This window comes from Acanthopagrus latus, chromosome 22, assembly GCF_904848185.1.
Source record: "Acanthopagrus latus isolate v.2019 chromosome 22, fAcaLat1.1, whole genome shotgun sequence".
Lineage (NCBI taxonomy): Eukaryota > Metazoa > Chordata > Actinopteri > Spariformes > Sparidae > Acanthopagrus > Acanthopagrus latus.
The window spans coordinates 9087984-9105190 of record NC_051060.1 but is presented as its reverse complement, the minus strand read 5'-3'; the positions used below and the strand labels follow the sequence as shown (position 1 = coordinate 9105190).

Below are 17207 nucleotides of genomic sequence, written 5' to 3'. Positions count from 1 at the left end.
TGGTATTATTTCACAGATGCAGGGTTTCCCCACTGTCCCTCTTAGTGCTAAGCTAACTAGCTGCTGGATGTAGCCTCAGATGTAATGGATGTCAGCGAGGTATCACGTAACTTAATGCAAGAAAGTAAATAAGCGTATTTCCCGAACTTCCCAAAGTTCATTTTGGTGGTACACTTTACACTGCTGCTCACATGTAGTTATAAATGCAGGAGTTTTACTTGTTATGGTGTGTTTTTGCTGTCATATAGGTACTTTCACTTGAGTAAAAAATCTGAACACTTTCGTAGACTTGATACCCTTGTGGTTAAATCATGATTGTAATATGACGACTTTAGAACCTAACCTGCTGCGCTCTAAGAGTCTTCCGCTCAACATGCTCCACTTTCTCGCTGTCCCTATTATATTCCTCAGTTTTATAATATAATCCTATTTACTCTCTCTCGCTCTCCTCACTCTGTCTCTCTGAACCCGCTGAACTGCCTCCCCACCGCACCCTTTCTCCCCACTCACTTCCTGTTTAGAGGAACAATTAAAGGATTGTTCCTACGGCCCGGGGCACCAAGGCCTTGATCTGGAGCAGCCGTCACATCAGCTGGAAAGACCCACATGAAACATCAATTACAGGGCCTCCTTGAAGGGCAGTGTTTTCCTGTAGACCCAACAAGAATGAAACATGAAGGTTATGACAGATTGGGAACTTTTGAGGAAACACAGGCGAGGGGGATGATCCTCTCAGGAGGTGCCGGACAGTGAGACATGATCAGTAGCAACGACTTGTGATGTCCAAGTACAAAGAGAGGTTTATTTGATCGATGATATCATAGTCGACAAATGTACTTAAAAGGTTGACTGCTGTAAGAAAAAGTTATATTTTTCCTTGATAAAAGAGCTTAGTGAGTAATCTGTTATCTAATCATATCAGCACTAGTGGAGGAGGCTATAGAGAGTATGTGGAGGCATTTTCCCTGAAGGGAAGTTTGACAAATATTCAGCCATAAATGGTGAATCCTGTTGACTTGGTGCTGGTGCTGTTGGAAGAATAACAGGGAAATTTGTTTGCCTTGTAATTATGTGAAAATGCCAGAGGACTGTTCTCACAGAAATAATTTATTAATGAAAGCATTTCCCCAGTACCAAAAAAAAATAATCGCGCCCTCAAATGAAAGTGGAACATCAATTAAAGTCAGTGTGTCATTCTGCTGCACATTCTATTTATTTGTTGTTTTCTTCTTGTGTGAATTTTCAATCAGCTCGCGGTTGATTTATGAGGAATTATCACCTATTTAACGTGAGTGCGCGTCCCACAGAAGCCCTGCTCGTGCAGCCTCTTGGTGCTGTACTTAAGATACTGAGATACCTTAGATAAGAGAATAAATGTATTGAGATCTTGAGAAAACAAACTTTGTTTATGGTATTATTCCCGAGACAACAAGATTATCATTATTATGAGAAGGCGACGTCATGAGATCCATAAGAGCGGACGACTGCATGCAGACTGCTCTGTGATGTGGGTCTGTGAGTCTGAAACCGTATGAACTTTTATGAACTTTTTATCTCCTCTATTCATTTGAAAGGAAGATATTTACAACATATACTGTAACGGATAGGAAGGTAGAACAATGGTATTATAATAATAATATAATAAGTAACATAATGTAGTGCTTGTTTCCACACAAACGTTTCAGAGTGAGACACTATGGAGCAACAGTCTTACATACTGTTACATATCAGCTGTGTTACTGTATAGTAGGCCACAACCTGGAGTTGGCCCTGGGACAAGAATGTAAACAAACAAAAAAAATTGAAGTACAGTCTGATGCATTAATCGATAATAGGTGCTCCTTGATCTGATATTTCATTGCATTCATGAAGCCATGTATGCATGGCACTGCCGATTAAATCAACTTTAAGCAATACGTAAAAAGAGGGAACAACCTTTGGTTTTCTCGCGATTTATCCTGTTATGCCGGAATAACAAAATTTGTTATCACAAGAAAACAAGCTTTCTTATTATAACCTAATAATCAACATGTGTGCATTAAAATGCATTAAAAATTTTAATTGAAACCCTTTTGACAACACCAGTCAAAATGTCATATGGTATAAAGTTGATTCATTTTCAGTGAACAGCGTTATTAAAATGTGTTCTAAGATCACAGCAGGGACTTGACCTCTTTTTGTGATCAGCAAATCCTTAGGAAAGTATTTTAGCTTCCTCTGGACATGTTCATGTCAGTGAATCTTCTCTGTTACTGTCACAGCGTCATTATGTGAAACTAATCGCGTCTTGAAATCTTTTATTCCCTCTGTGATTTGTCTTTTAAATTCCCAGTAAATGTTTTTTATCAAGTTCACTGTTTTTTTATCATATTAATTGATGATCAAACTATTTATTAACGTGTTCCACTTATTATAGGTTCATTTAATCTATTCAACTCCTTTGCATTTTTAATTTGGATTTTTTTTTTTTGCATTTTATTATCATGTATTTATTATCTATTTTTGTGTCACATGTTGTTGTATTTATTGGTGTGTGTGCAAGGCAAGCTGTTATGCTGCCCCGGTGGGATTTGTAAAGTTACGTCACTCATACTGTACTTAATAAATACATAACATGAGTCATTAGCCAATATTAAGAGCTCTGAAAATATAACTTTAACATGTATTTCTTCCCATATATGTGTTGCTTGGATGTGACCCTGCTTGTTCAAGTTCTTTAACCACATTTTCACACTGCAATGTGATTTATGCTGCATCATACTATTACTGTTTTCTCAACTCCATAACATTAAATTATGTGTTTCAAAGGAAAAAATATCAGCTTTATTCCACCTGACTGAAATTTTTACTTGGTGTGAGACTGAGTCTGTTTTCTCCATGATTGTCTTGTTGCTCATCGCCTGATTCTGTTCCTCCTCCGCAGGCAGAGCGACGGGCGTACAGAGAGGCAGAGATCAGCATGATGGACGACCTATCAGAGGCCGACTCTCACAAAGACGAGGAGCCTCCGAGTCCGGCCCCTCCCCCATCACAACAACACACAGACCCTGCCTCCCCGATAGTCGCCGTGACTCCGGAGCCGGTCGCCAGGGGAGAACAGGCCACACCCAACGAGATAGAGTACCAGGTAAATTCACAAGTGAGTCTTTTTTTTTCAATTAGTGCCTTTTCTTGAAGATTTTGCTTTATAGCATCAAACAAACACATATGTACCATACTCTTTTCAACTTGTAGCACAGATGATTTGTCAGAACTCTTTACTGTCCTGACGGCCATCTCGCTTTCACTGTGATATTTACAGGATGGCCGGGGTTTTGGCATTGGCACGCTGGTGTTTGGGAAGCTGCGAGGTTTCTCCTGGTGGCCCGGCCGCATTGTTTCCTGGTGGATGAGCGGCCGAAGTCGAGCTGCTGATGGAACTCGCTGGGTGATGTGGTTTGGAGATGGCAAGTTCTCTGTGGTGAGTAGTTTTGTTGAGGATCAAGTCCATGAATGAATTGGGCTTTAATCCCTTAGACACATACTGATACTAATACGGATACTTAGTAAGTGGACGTAAAGTCCATACAAAGAGAGAAAGAAAGAAAGTCTGTTGTTAATTTTTTTAGGGAATCAATTTGTCCTTCGGGCAGCAGCTTAATGTCTTTAACACCCTGAGTATTTAACACCCCAGTCTTCTAATGTCATGCTTTTATAGACGCCAAAATACTGTCCCAGTAAAGACATTGATAACCTTTTTCGAATAAAATGTACTCTTTACAGCTCCGCAGATTTGTCAGTGTTAATTCAACACTTACTTTGCACTTAGCAGACACTTTAGTAAATTAATATAATCTTTTACTTTAATTAGATAAAACATTACCTCATTTTTACCTTTTTCCTTTTGACTTATTTAAATTCAGAATTTAATAACGCCAGCCAGACAGATATCTTACCTCTCGCCCTCTGAGCCATCTTTCCTTCAAATAGATGTACTCACAATGGCACACAAAATCACCTTAAAGAAGTACTGCAACTCTGGAAACAATCCGCTAAAATATATTTCTGAGAGTCATTTTAGGTGAGAAAAAGATCATGAACAGGATTATGGTTCATATTTCTTTGATCAGAGTTATATACAGAAACAATCACCACTCCTGGTTCACCAACGTTCTATATTGCAGCTAAACAGTATGTTAAAATGTGTTTCTTTAAGCATTTCCATCAATAAAAAGGTAGTGTAGTAGGCATGGGACTATAAGAAAAATTCATGTCGCAATTATCCCATTCAACATATTTTTAATTCACACTACATTCTTGATAATCATCAAATTATTCTTAAAACTTTAAAATACAAACTAAAATTGCACCAATCCACACTGGAATCAATATCGTCATATATTTTGTATGGAATATTTTTATTTCATCACATTTTTAATGTATTCTTTTGTGAAAAACTAACAAAGAATCTTAAATCAGTAATCATAAATTTTAAAAAAAGGAATAAATGATTGTAACTTCATCCCCCTGAAGTTTTTTAGTTGGGAATCCGTAGTATTTACCTTGTTTTCACAATTTGCAAGTCAAACCTTCAACCGTCGTGGCAGGCTTAGGCAATTCAAAATAAATTAGGTCAGCGAGTTAGACAGCTTTTTCTGTTAATTTTCCGTCCCTGCAGTTTAGTAACAAAATCGTGGCTTGTAGTTTATCAGCGCTGCCTAGTTTTGACAGTTTGATCAGAGTTTGGTGAGACACCCCCTCACTCGATTCAACAGAGAGCAGGGCAACTCTTTCTCTCTGGATCCAAGTATTCTCTTTACGTCCTTGGATGCGGGCAAAACAAAAATGCAAATTAGCAATGTGTTGTTGATACAACAGCCCTAAAATCTGCCAGATGATGTGTTTTGTGCCATAAGAGGATTTTTTTTGTGGGCAAAAGAGTGGGTGGGCTCTAGGAGCCGGCAAGATGGAGAGAAGTTTGACATTGTTCACAGGCATATAATACCAACACTGTAGTGATACAAAGCTGGATGGAAATCTGCAAAGTTCCTGTTTAATTAAGGTTTTCAAGGCTTTGTTAATTTCCACCTGTGTTTCCTTTTAATCTTGATAACATTCATTAAATTTCTTTGCTTTGCAGGTTTGTGTGGAGAAGCTGATGCCTCTGAGCTCTTTCTCCTCTGCCTTCCACCAGCCCACCTACAACAAACAGTCCATGTACCGGAAAGCCATCTTTGAGGCTCTGCAGGTAACAAAGCGGACGTTTGATCTCTGCTGTTAACGTCAGGGAGAGTGTGTCATTTCTGATGACAGATTTTTTGTCGTTGTTGTTGATGCTTCTCTCATTGTATTTCTCTATGGATAAAATCCAACATCTGAAAGACCGAAATATAACTGTGCAAGACTAAAGGTCATATGTTACTCATTCCTTTCTTATGTAACAAGATCTGCAGATTTGCATTGAAACTGGAAGGATATTTTGCATTTGTGGAGGAGTTGTTCTATTCTCTCTTTGCCCACATTTTATAAGTGGCAACATGTGGGTACGTTAGTGTCAGTCTCATATTTTTATGGGTTGTTATTACAGGTGGTCATTTCCTACATGGTCATTTCCTTCTTCTATCCTCTTATCATTCAGTCGAATTATAAACAATCAGTGAAGGATTTTTACACGTTGACCTGCACATAGCTTTTGTTCTTGACATATTCTTTGTGTCCTGTGTATGAGCCACGCTGTGTGTGTTTGTGTGTGTGTGTTTATTCTGTGTGTAGGTGGCCAGTGTACGGGCGGGGAGGCCAGTTCCTTCCTGTGATGCGAGCGATGATGCAGACGGGGTAGAGATTCAAACCAGACAGATGATCGAGTGGGCCATGACCGGCTTCCTGCCCAGTGGTCCTTCGTCACTTGACCCTCCAGAGGGTAAACACACATTAATTGATATTTTTTTCATGGGAGTGGTCATTAAAGATATACAAAGGGCGTCATTTTTAGCTGTATAGCTCACTCTGTAGGTTGGTTGGTCAGTGGTCGCTGGTTCCTTCAAACACACAAAAGATGACTGCTGGTGTTTTATTTCCCTTAGATAATCTTATTTGGGCAGACCGAAGAAAGAAATCTTATCTTACAGGATTTAGATGAATTGTCATTGAACATAAAGCCTGTGGCCAGAAATGTGGGCAGGAATTTTGATGGTGACATGACCCTCAAGGAGCAAGAGAAAGAGAGTTTTGTGGAATCGTTTCCTCCAAATAAAGTCTTTTTTATCATGTGCTGACTGAGAGAAGGTAATTCATGCCTGACAGGCTAGACTCTACCTGTTGCAGTCAAAAATCAATTTCTGGACTCCAGTTCTTTCAAAACAGTGCAGCTAGAATTTTAACTGGCACTAAATGTGGAGACCATATTACCCCAGTGTTAGCACATCTGCACCGACTGCCAATACGCTTTCAAATTGATTTTAAGATTGTATTACTTGCTTCTAAAGGACAGAAAGGGATAACCACCACCTACAATACTGACCTCTTAAAACTCCTTAAGGTCTCAGTCGAGGCTCGAGACCAAAGGTGATTGCGCCTTCTCATTTAGGGTGCCTGTGCTTTGGAATAGCCGGCCTGAGGAAATCAGGCTGGTAAAATCACTTCTACTTCAGAGGAAAATAAGGTCCCCAGAGCACTGTTTGAATCTAGAAAGGTGGCAGGGTCTGCCACATATAAACAGTCGAAATTGTGTTGTCATGTAAGGTCTGTGTACTTATTCAATTTATTCAGTCATGAAAACAAAGATATATTTTTTATTTAGCTTATTTATGAAAATCTTTCTCTTAAATTAATCTAATTAGAATTTCTTCCATCAAACTACATAGTGCACTTTTAAAAGTGTTGCACTGGGCACACAAAAATTTACCAAGCAAGTCGTGGGAAGAAGGAAAAACTTCAACTTCTTAGTCTGAAAGTCTACAAAAGCTTTAACTAGTGACTCCACATCTTTAAACCAGTCCCAGTGTACTGTTTCTCCAAAGTAACCTGACTCACTCTGGATGATACACCCATAACCACTAAAGACAAAGTTAATCATCCCCACAGGCGAGCAGAATCCATATAAGGAAGTGTACCCAGAGATGTGGGCGGAACCTGAGGCGGCGTACACGCCTCCACCTGCCAAGAAGCCGCGCAAGAACGCAGCTGAAAAAACAAAGATCAGAGAGGTGATCGACGAAGGGACCAGAGGTAAACGTGCAAACATACAATTTCAGCTGAAGCTGCTTATTTTCATAAATGAACCTACAACCTCTGTGTGTGTTTATTTTCAAAAGTTACTGCAAGTGGAGGAGTGAGTGAGTGAGTGAGTGAGTGAGCAAGCGAGCGTTCTCCTCCACTCAGAGGAAAATTTTGAAATAAATACAATAAGCTTTCAAGTTTGTGAAGAGCTGAGTCACTAGTTGACCAGCACCACACTGAATTATACAGCTTCACAGAGGCCTGATCTTCTCAGTCATACAGTACATGTTTCCATCAATGTTGACTTCACTGTGTTATTACAAAGAAACACCCCGATTGTTGTATGGAAATGTATTAATTTCCTTTTGTAGGTATCTTTTGCAAGATACTGACTATACAGTGCAAAATAGTGTGTTGATATATTTTGTTTCTCTTTCTTGTTCCAGAGAGACTCATACATGAGATCAAAAAGAAGACCAGGAACATAGAGGGTAAAAGTTTCACATTTTTTTTCGAGCATCATTCTTAAATGTATGATTTGAAATGAAATGATGCTTTTGTTCAGTCTCCTTTAAGGGCTGGTTCGTATAATTCCTCTGGCTTACAGAAGTGTTTTATACACTTTGCGTAACCCTTGGTAAAGAGTTGACTTTAGCTCATTTTTATCACCTGCCCCTTTCATTAAGTCGCACTTTAACTGCTGCTGAACAGTGTTAACAATCATGCCCTAATAAAATATCCTTCTAAGTGGGTTGGAAAGGTGACAAACCATTACATTTAAAACCCACATCATTATTTAGGAAAGTATTCTTCTGAAGCTACCTTAGGTTAGGTTTTTCTTATCTTTATCTGCCTTACAATACAATTACAATACAATGTTTTTGATAATGGAAGTATCTTTGGCTTCAAATTGAAACTTTATGATACCGTTTATCAGGCTGTTTGTACATTATCAGTGTATTTTTTCTTGTTTAAACTCTAAACAATGTCAATTCGGTCCACTAGGGTAAATATGAAATCAGTGACGCCTAAATGAAATTGCTTATATCCTAAATGAAGTCTAGCTTTGACTAAAAAACTATTTAAAAAAGGGTTTATAAAACTTGGAACGAGACATCTCTGGCGTCCAATTCTTCTTCTTATTTACAGTCTTGGCATTTAGCTGATTCATCTATGCAGCACAACCTACAGTAATATTTCACCGGTGGACTGGAGTGATGGCATTCAAAACAGATTATGAGCTGAAAAGTTAATGCAAAGTTATAAATCACGCCAACCGGCCAAGTAATTATTCAGTCTTTGTCATTAAGTCTCACTTGTTGTACCTTTAAATTCCAGTATTAATCTGTGTGTTGAATATAACAATGTGTTTGTTCAGATATCTGCATCTCCTGCGGAAGCCTCAATGTCTCTCTGGAGCATCCTCTCTTCGTAGGAGCGATGTGCCAGGGTTGCAAAGTAAGAAACCGCTCAGAGAAATCCGCTGTGGGTTAAACAATACTGTAATGTTGGTATTGGGGATGATGATCATTTCATGAGGTCATTTTACAAAATTGTGTTCATTCACACGGTTCATCATCAGTTTGGTTATTTTATATTCAGGAAACATTTTCTTCTTTACAGTGAATTTATTAATCAAACATACAATATGTAGATGAATGTAAACACATGTACAAAACACTTTTGAATACAGACTTAGACCCTGATAACACAGAGACTCGGTCGCCTGATAACACAGACTTGGTAACAGAGACTTGGTTGCGTTAAAGCGCCTCGCCTGTGAAGATGAAATATTGATAATTTGTTAATATTACATATGATATTGTCTGAACAACCCGGTGAAGATGTTTGGCCTTGTGAATCTTATGTTTATGATGAGTTCATCTCGTTGCCTTTTCACAACTTGAGTAGTTGATGTGTGTTTTTTTTTTAAAGCAAAACTCTCGCCAAAATGCAACCTAGGCTTTTTTTGTAAATATATATGAGTCAAACCTTAGCGTAAAAGCGTAATTACAACGAAAGAGGCACTTTGAGGATTGAGCGTATTCTCGTTTTCGCCTCAAACTCATTTTCAATGGGAGTGCAAGGGGCACTTTTACGCTAGCATCAAAATCGATATTTTTAAAACACTAAGAAGGCTCGACACAACATGACACTTCGCTTGTAGTATCACCAGGGTCTCTACACATGAACACGAGCATTGGGAACATTGTTTGTGTACACAGAGTTTGCTAAAGAAGTTTTTGAACAACTCACCTTAGCAGTAGCTTGTTCCGCTAGCTGTCGTTTTAGCAGCCCAGATGTGTCGATCCCCGAGTACATCTGGGCTGCCATGACTACTGCTAGCAGAAACAAACAATGTTCTCAACGTTCATGCACATGCACTCCCATTGAAAATGAGTTTGAGCCGAAAACGAAAATACAGTCAATCTCAAAAGTTCCTCTTTCGTCTTAATTATGCTTTTATAAGAAGATTTGACTCATATACATTCACAAAAAAAAGCCTAGGTTGCATTTTGGCGAGAGTCTTGCTTCAAGATATCGCAGGACTATTGTTATCATGAGTATGTTTGGCCATGATAATTGTGTTGTTAAAATCTGATATCAGCCTTAATATGTATATAATAGTGAAGGTAGTGCAACTTTACACCATATGCTGAAAGCTGAACATATTTCAACTTCTAAAAACCACTAGAAAAAGAGAGGGAAACAATTGTTCTGCTGGCGAAGCATTTCTAGCGATGTGTCTAAGTGAGATTGGCCTCCAAGGTGTCAGCTATGAAGATTTCGTTATTTTTTTTTTTGAATTCTTGGACTGTTCATTTCGTGTATGAAATATTAAAAACTGTAAAAAAAAAATAAATAAATAAAACCCCCCAACATATCTTCCCCAGGGCCTGAGGAGACGCCTTCAGATCGCTCGATTTGTTCAACAAACTGTCCAAATATATTCAGTTCACACACAGATACAAACAGAAGGAAGACTTGAAGCAGAGCATGTTTGACATTTTAGCTTGGTGAATTATTAAATATCAAATGAGTCCAACAAATATCCATGCAAGTTGCATTTCTCAAGTGGGCTTGATACACAAAATGCACTTTCACTGTTTTGAAAGCAGTGAAAATATGGTGAACATTGGCTGAATATCAATAATGAGATATAACATGAAAAACAGATTTAATCTTTGACAGCCTCCCTCTGTGCCCCCTCATGATTCTCTCCTGTGCTCTGGCAGAATTCGTTCCTGGAGTGCGCCTATCAGTATGATGATGACGGCTACCAGTCCTACTGCACCATCTGCTGTGGAGGCAGGGAAGTGCTCATGTGCGGCAACAACAACTGCTGTAGGTCAGTACAATACTGTATATAGACACTGTCAAGGTTTTGGGGACTGGCAAGCAGCAGTTCTTTCTTTTTGTGGCCAGAACAAGGTTTTGGATTTCACATAAACAGAAACAATTTACCCATAAATGTCAAACATGATTTATGGCTCATTTTATTGGTGACTGGGTCAGCCAACTCATGTGGAGCAGATTTATTTATGTGAATATAGAGTTAATTTTTGGCGTTCAGACGCCATCCTAATCAGTGCAAACATGCACCAGCTCAGCACAGCAGATACTGGGAGTCATGCAGTGATGGAAAGAGAATTCAGATCTGACCACAGTACCACAGTGTAAAAATACCATATGTCCAAAGGCTGCCTTAAAGGTCCAGTTAGTAGAATTTAGGGCAATCTGTCAGCAGAAATGCAGTATGATATTCAGAACTATTACAGTGACTCAAACATTATTCTTTTCATTAGTTTATAATCACCTGAAACTAAGGATAGTGTTTTAGTTACCTTAAAATGAGACTTGTGTATGTGTGCGTGCAGGTGTTTCTGCGTGGAGTGTGTCGATCTGTTGGTAGGAGCCGGCTCGGCGGCGGCAGCCATCAAAGAAGACCCCTGGAACTGCTACATGTGCGGCCCCCGGAGCACCTACGGGTTACTGCGGCGACGGGACGACTGGCCCTGCAGACTACAGCACTTCTTCGCCAACAACCATGAACAAGAATTTGTAAGTGTTTCCATTTGTTTCTTTTCTGTTATTCATACATAATACATAATGATGATGATTATAGGAGTAATATTTGTGTTATATTACAGAGTGATTTCATCCCAGACTTGTTCCTCCACCAATGAATTCCCTTAAAGGGGCACTATGTAGTTTTTGAGAGGAAATTCAAACTTTTACTTTTAATTTTAAGGACAATCCTGTTCATAAATCACAGTTGATGTTTGTTTATTCAGTTTATTCAGTCATGAAAACAAAGAGAATTTGTGAACTTAGTTTATTTAGGCATAAAAAAAAAGTCAGTGAAGATCATTTTCTGATTAAGATGTCTTCCTCAAAACAACAAAGTGCACCTTAAACCAATAAAATAATGCGGTGTATCTGTTTTTGACATCAACTAAATATTTACTTTCTTCCTGCATGTTCCTGTGTAAAGTAAATGACGTCAAAGTCAGTGGGTTGTGTAGCTAAGTTTTCGCCAACATTCCAACTTGTCTGTGTGGATTTAAGCAGTTATAACTCATTTTCCAATTTTTCCGACACTACATGCGCTAATATATGAAAAAGATTAGTGTTTAAAAAGACACACAGGTGGAGAGAGGGAATTCCAGTGGTGGAGGAAGTATTCAGATATAGTGTATAAAGTATGTAGTAGCATTACTACATACTCTCTTATGTCCAAAATCTGTCTGAAGTAAAAGCACAGAAGCATCAAACCAATGTCTATAGCAGTCCCAGTGTTGGGTGCTTTCTTTCTTTATAGCTGACTGTCAAAATTCCTCTTGATTTGGATTGATTGCAGAAAAGTCAGATCACCTGTTGTACAGGGAGTGGAGACTGATGCCCAATTAATGAGCATGAGCAGTTTAGGGAATTCTCCCTTTTAGCCAATCAGACACCCTTATGTGAATGCTTAAGAGAGGTGGAGAATCGCACACCCAGCTCGTTCTGACACTCTGCCGACCTCATCCAAACAGATTGTCTTTCTGGGTGAGGGAAGATTTTAGAATTCTGCAATCTTGTAGAGTGATTATTAAAAGTCAACGTTCAGCTAGGCTTCCTGCATCGAGGATGTGCACACTGCTATTTGTGCAGTCTCGCTGAACCCCTCAACACCCAGGCCCCTTTATACACCTTACATTAGTTTTCCATTTCATTTCATTGGGAAAACTTGGGAGGCAAAGGGTGGCAGAAATACATTTTTTGCTTTTTTTTTTTTTTTCCCTGAGGAGGCATTTTTTCATTATGATTTTTTCATATACCACCTTTAAAAACAGAGTTTACAAAGTGCTTTCCCAAACAAGCAACAGCAGGAAACTCAGGAAGGCAATATTACAGAATAAACAGTCAACAGTCAAGCCAAACACAAGGAAGTCGAGTCTAAGCTGAGTTAAAACAATAAGGCGGAACAGAAAATGTAAAAACACGAAAGGACAATATGAGTCAAAACAGGAACAGAATCACAGAAACAGAATGAGAGAGGAAAAGCAATGCAAAAACAGATAAATAAAAGAATAATATCACTAAAGGGTGACATATAGACGGTATCACTTCAGAAGAAGTAAGAACAGATAAAAAGATTATGGGCAGTAAAAAGAAAAAAGGATAATAAATAGATTAAAATAAACTAATAAAAGTAGTAAAGGATGGTTCTCACACATTTTTCCACCAGTAACGCAAAAGCACTCATTATGCAGAATGACCTATTTCAGAATCATATATATGATAATACGGGATTATAATTAGTTCAGCATTAATGTGGTCATCATTTTGATGTTGCAGCAGGTAAAAGTGGAGCTAATTTCACTTACTTGATATAATGATGGGTAGACCTTTCTGTAATAAAGGCTAATTTATTAGTTGATTTAAAAATCATTTAAATGAAGCTGTCAAATAAATTAGGTGAAGTAAAATGTCCCCAATATTTCCATCCAATTGTAGTAGAGTAGACTTATTAAGTAGCATAAAATTGAGATATTCAAGTTAAATATTGATACAAACTGTCATTTTATGGATGTGTAAATGTGTCTGTCCATTATTCCCCACCTCACATCTCTGGTGACACATTGCAGACTCTCCAACTCCTCTATCTACCTGTCCTTCTGTACTGAACTACACCCCTACTCCTTCTACAACTATCCATGACATCAACACTGATCGCTGTAACAGCTATCCGAACTCAATCATTCCACCTCAGTCCAGACAACACACTGTAAGTCAATTAGGTGCAGTAAATTTGATGTGTTGACCGTCTAATATCAAATTCTAACCCTCCTAGAAAAATTCATCACAGTTAAACACCAGTGTCTGGTGTTCAGTGAGACTTCTGCTCCGGGGCTCGTCACATTTAAATGATCCATGAAGCTAAAAGACATCATAACAGACCACGTTCACAGTCAATAATTGATGCTTTTCAGCCAGAATCACCAGAAACACCGGCTCATCATTGTAAATGAAGCTGGTGCATTATGTGCTGCTGTTCCCTCTGCGCTCTGTCATGTTCTCATCAATGCCCCTTTTTTCTTTTAACTCTTTTTTAGGAGCCAGCCAAGCTGTATACTCCAGTGGCAGCAGAGAAGAGGAAACCAATCAGAGTTCTCTCCCTGTTTGACGGCATTGCCACAGGTACACAGTCGGCCCGCTATTTTGTTCTCATCTCTCATTTGATGGATTGGCTTGAAGGTTTTCACAGACGTGTAGGGCGTCTCTACAATACAGCTGTAATGACAGATAAGTATGTGTTCACGCACTCAGGTCTGTTGGTGCTGAAGGATTTGGGCATCCAGGTCGACAAGTACGTGGCCTCGGAGGTGTGTGAAGACTCCATCACTGTCGGCATGGTTCGGCACCAGGGCCGCATCATGTACGTGGGCGACGTTCGCAACGTAACACACAAACATGTAAGTGACACAGTGTTTGTACTTATTTCTTCGCCCAGCTGCTCCCTAACTCATCCTCCTGGTGCTTCAGTTAACTCGTGCTGTGTTGTGACTGTTAGATCGAAGAGTGGGGGCCCTTTGACCTGGTGATAGGAGGAAGTCCCTGCAACGACCTCTCCATAGTCAACCCTGCAAGAAAAGGCCTTTACGGTAAAGAGTTAAAGAAAATAAGCAATTTAAAACAAAAATAATTCACTAGAAGTACAAGAGATATATCCCTTTGAATGTTAAAGATCAGATGTCCCGAGCGTCATTGAAGGTTGTCTCATCTCTCCTCTCGCAGAGGGAACCGGCCGGTTGTTTTTCGAGTTTTACCGCCTGTTGCACGAGGCTCGACCGAAGCCAGGCGACGATCGGCCGTTCTTCTGGCTGTTTGAGAATGTGGTCGCTATGGGAGTCAGCGACAAACGGGACATCTCCCGCTTTCTAGAGGTACCATGAACACACCGGCCAAATATAGCTTCAAAACACATACACATAAATATAGATTCCATTCATTTTACATAGATTTATCCAGTGAGGGAGGACTGACACAGGGGAAGATTTAAAGTTGTGTCAGGAACGATTAACCTCCCACTTTAAAATACGTGTTGACTACACAGTAGATTGTTTACTTTAAATACTTAAGATGCTCTCTATAGCAACCTAAAGAGTACAAACAGCAAGCGACACAGATAACAAGATAAAACTGCACTATAATGTATTTAAGGGTTGTTCCGAATAGTTTAAAGATTCAAAGCTCCATATAAACGTTGACATTCAAATTCAAAATCAACATTTGAATGCTGCGCGGGTCTTTTGTAAGTTGCAAAATTAACAGTACTGTAGGATTAGACTGGTGGCTGGCTGCATCAGATTGTTGCTGACTCGTGTGATTCAGACATTTCTACACTGAGTTGTAAAACCTGTATTAACAGGTTGGCATAGAAGCAACCTAATGGCACCATAAACAGATATTTCAAGCTTCATTCATAAACCTAGAATAGAAGCGTCAAGTGTTGGATTAAATGACAGTCAGTACAGCCCCGATGTATTTTAGTCTTTGATTCAGTTAATTATCAGGTTAGATGCTGCTCACTTGAGGCTGACTGTCTACAGACATCTTGACAAACTTAAAAAACTTGAAAACCTGCAGGGTTCTACATCAGTAACATAAGGTATGATTTGCACAGACCTACTGTACAGGATGAGTCTCTTTCTCAGATAGATGTTCATATTAAGATAAACAGGAAGTGACCCTGCTGTTCTCTTCAGTGTAACCCAGTGATGATCGATGCCAAGGAGGTCTCTGCTGCCCACCGCGCTCGTTATTTCTGGGGAAACCTGCCAGGCATGTCCAGGTGAAACAAACACACAAACACCATTGCGACGATCGGTTCACTTTCCGTTTACTTCATTATTCTAACTTTTTAAAAAAAAATTAATTCCAGACCTTTGACTCCAATGACGAATGACAAACTTGACCTACAAGAGTGCCTTGAGCACGGACGTACAGCCAAGGTATCCACCCCTGTGAGTGTGTGTGTGTTTGTGTGCGTCTGTGCTTATTATCATATGGTTTCTTACTTCATGATTAGTGGTGAGGGTTGGACACAAGTTTGGAAAGTAAAACCAAATGTGGAAAGAATTTAAGGTTACTTTCTACAGTATGTGATGGATAAAAAGGAAAAACAGACTTTTTGAAGTTTGGAAAATGGCCAGTGATCCCTGTCAGTGGTGATGGTGAAATAGTGAACGAATGAGCATGCAGCAAGTTAATGTCTGGGATGTATGTCAGTTGGAAAATAGGAGGTCTGAATGTATTTCTCCTCTGAGGATATAACAGAGGCATTTCTTTCTAAATCTGCAGAAACATACTGTCTTTAACGTCCATTTTCACTGCATTTTCCTGCATCTATTGTTAAACGTTTGCCTTACAAACGAGAAAAAGTCAGTCAACTCTTTAAACGATGACTTTAGTCTTACTGCATTGTATCATAGAAAGCTGCTGTATAAAAGGAGGCTAGCTGTAGGATTAAATAAGGATTTGTGTGTGTGTCTGTCTGTGTTTGTGTGTTTTTTGTGCGTGTGCTTGGTTCTGGATGTTAATTCCAGTTTGAGAAGTTGCGTACGATAACGACACGCTCCAACTCTGTGAAGCAGGGGAAAGACGAGCATTTCCCCGTCTTCATGGACAACAAGGAGGACATCCTCTGGTGTACTGAGATGGAAAGGTACAGTGGTTTGTGTGTGTGTGTGTGTGTATGTCTGCTCTTGTGTGTGTCCTTCTAATTTGACTTTGTGTGCATGTTCACAAAAGAAACTGATGAATTTGAGTGTATTTCTGGCCTGTTTTGTGAAGTTTATTTGTGTTTCTAATCTACCACAGCTACTCTGTTTGCATGACATTGTAGTACTTAGTTATGTCTGTATATTTACACCTGCTAATTAGGTGACAGTTTGTAATATGTATGTTTTTCCTGTGTGTCCTTCTTCTGTGTGTGCTACCTCAGTCCCTCTCAGTTGTTTAATTTATGAAACAACTGTTTCATTTATGAAACAACTGATAAGACACCTCTGTAAGACATCAGCAAATAGTTAGGAATTCCTGTCACAACTCTACTGTCCAAAATTATGTCATCAGATTGCTTTTTGAAGACATCCTGAAAATACACAAAACATGTAGAATAAGACAGAGAAACACAGTGAATCCTCAAATTTGACATTTCTGCTTGAAATATAAATGGTAGTTGGCTCTGGACAGTTAATGGGTTGATATTCAGCATTTTCTGTCCATCGTTACCAGTTATTTTTTCTGTCAGATTGCTGATAAAATAATGTTAAAATGTGCTACTTTGACTCTGGTGCAGCCTCCTCTCACACAATGTCCCACCTGCAGCAATATCTGACTGGTAACACGTCCCAATTAAGAGCCTATAAACACTGAACAATCTGAACCTGCAGAGTAGCGAGTGACTAAATGTATCAAATATGTAGGGGAGATGAAGGATAAAGCAGCAGAATATGGAATAC

General features: G+C 39.2%; 1 protein-coding gene across 3 annotated transcripts in view; it reads left to right on the top strand.

The window, feature by feature from the left end:
• LOC119012658 (DNA (cytosine-5)-methyltransferase 3A-like) overlaps nucleotides 1-17207 on the top strand; it is a 58710-nt gene that overhangs the window by 34887 nt on the left and 6616 nt on the right. The window contains exons 5-20 of one of the 3 annotated variants that reach the window (XM_037086674.1): nucleotides 2924-3139; nucleotides 3302-3460; nucleotides 5120-5227; nucleotides 5752-5899; nucleotides 7063-7206; nucleotides 7644-7688; nucleotides 8576-8655; nucleotides 10434-10546; nucleotides 11076-11259; nucleotides 13797-13881; nucleotides 14011-14156; nucleotides 14255-14345; nucleotides 14479-14627; nucleotides 15450-15535; nucleotides 15626-15707; nucleotides 16290-16408. In XM_037086674.1, coding sequence (XP_036942569.1) covers nucleotides 2924-3139; nucleotides 3302-3460; nucleotides 5120-5227; nucleotides 5752-5899; nucleotides 7063-7206; nucleotides 7644-7688; nucleotides 8576-8655; nucleotides 10434-10546; nucleotides 11076-11259; nucleotides 13797-13881; nucleotides 14011-14156; nucleotides 14255-14345; nucleotides 14479-14627; nucleotides 15450-15535; nucleotides 15626-15707; nucleotides 16290-16408 — 1955 coding nt within the window. The remainder of the gene's footprint in view (nucleotides 1-2923; nucleotides 3140-3301; nucleotides 3461-5119; nucleotides 5228-5751; nucleotides 5900-7062; nucleotides 7207-7643; nucleotides 7689-8575; nucleotides 8656-10433; nucleotides 10547-11075; nucleotides 11260-13796; nucleotides 13882-14010; nucleotides 14157-14254; nucleotides 14346-14478; nucleotides 14628-15449; nucleotides 15536-15625; nucleotides 15708-16289; nucleotides 16409-17207) is intronic. The other 2 variants (XM_037086673.1, XM_037086672.1) reach the window with 2 other exon arrangements.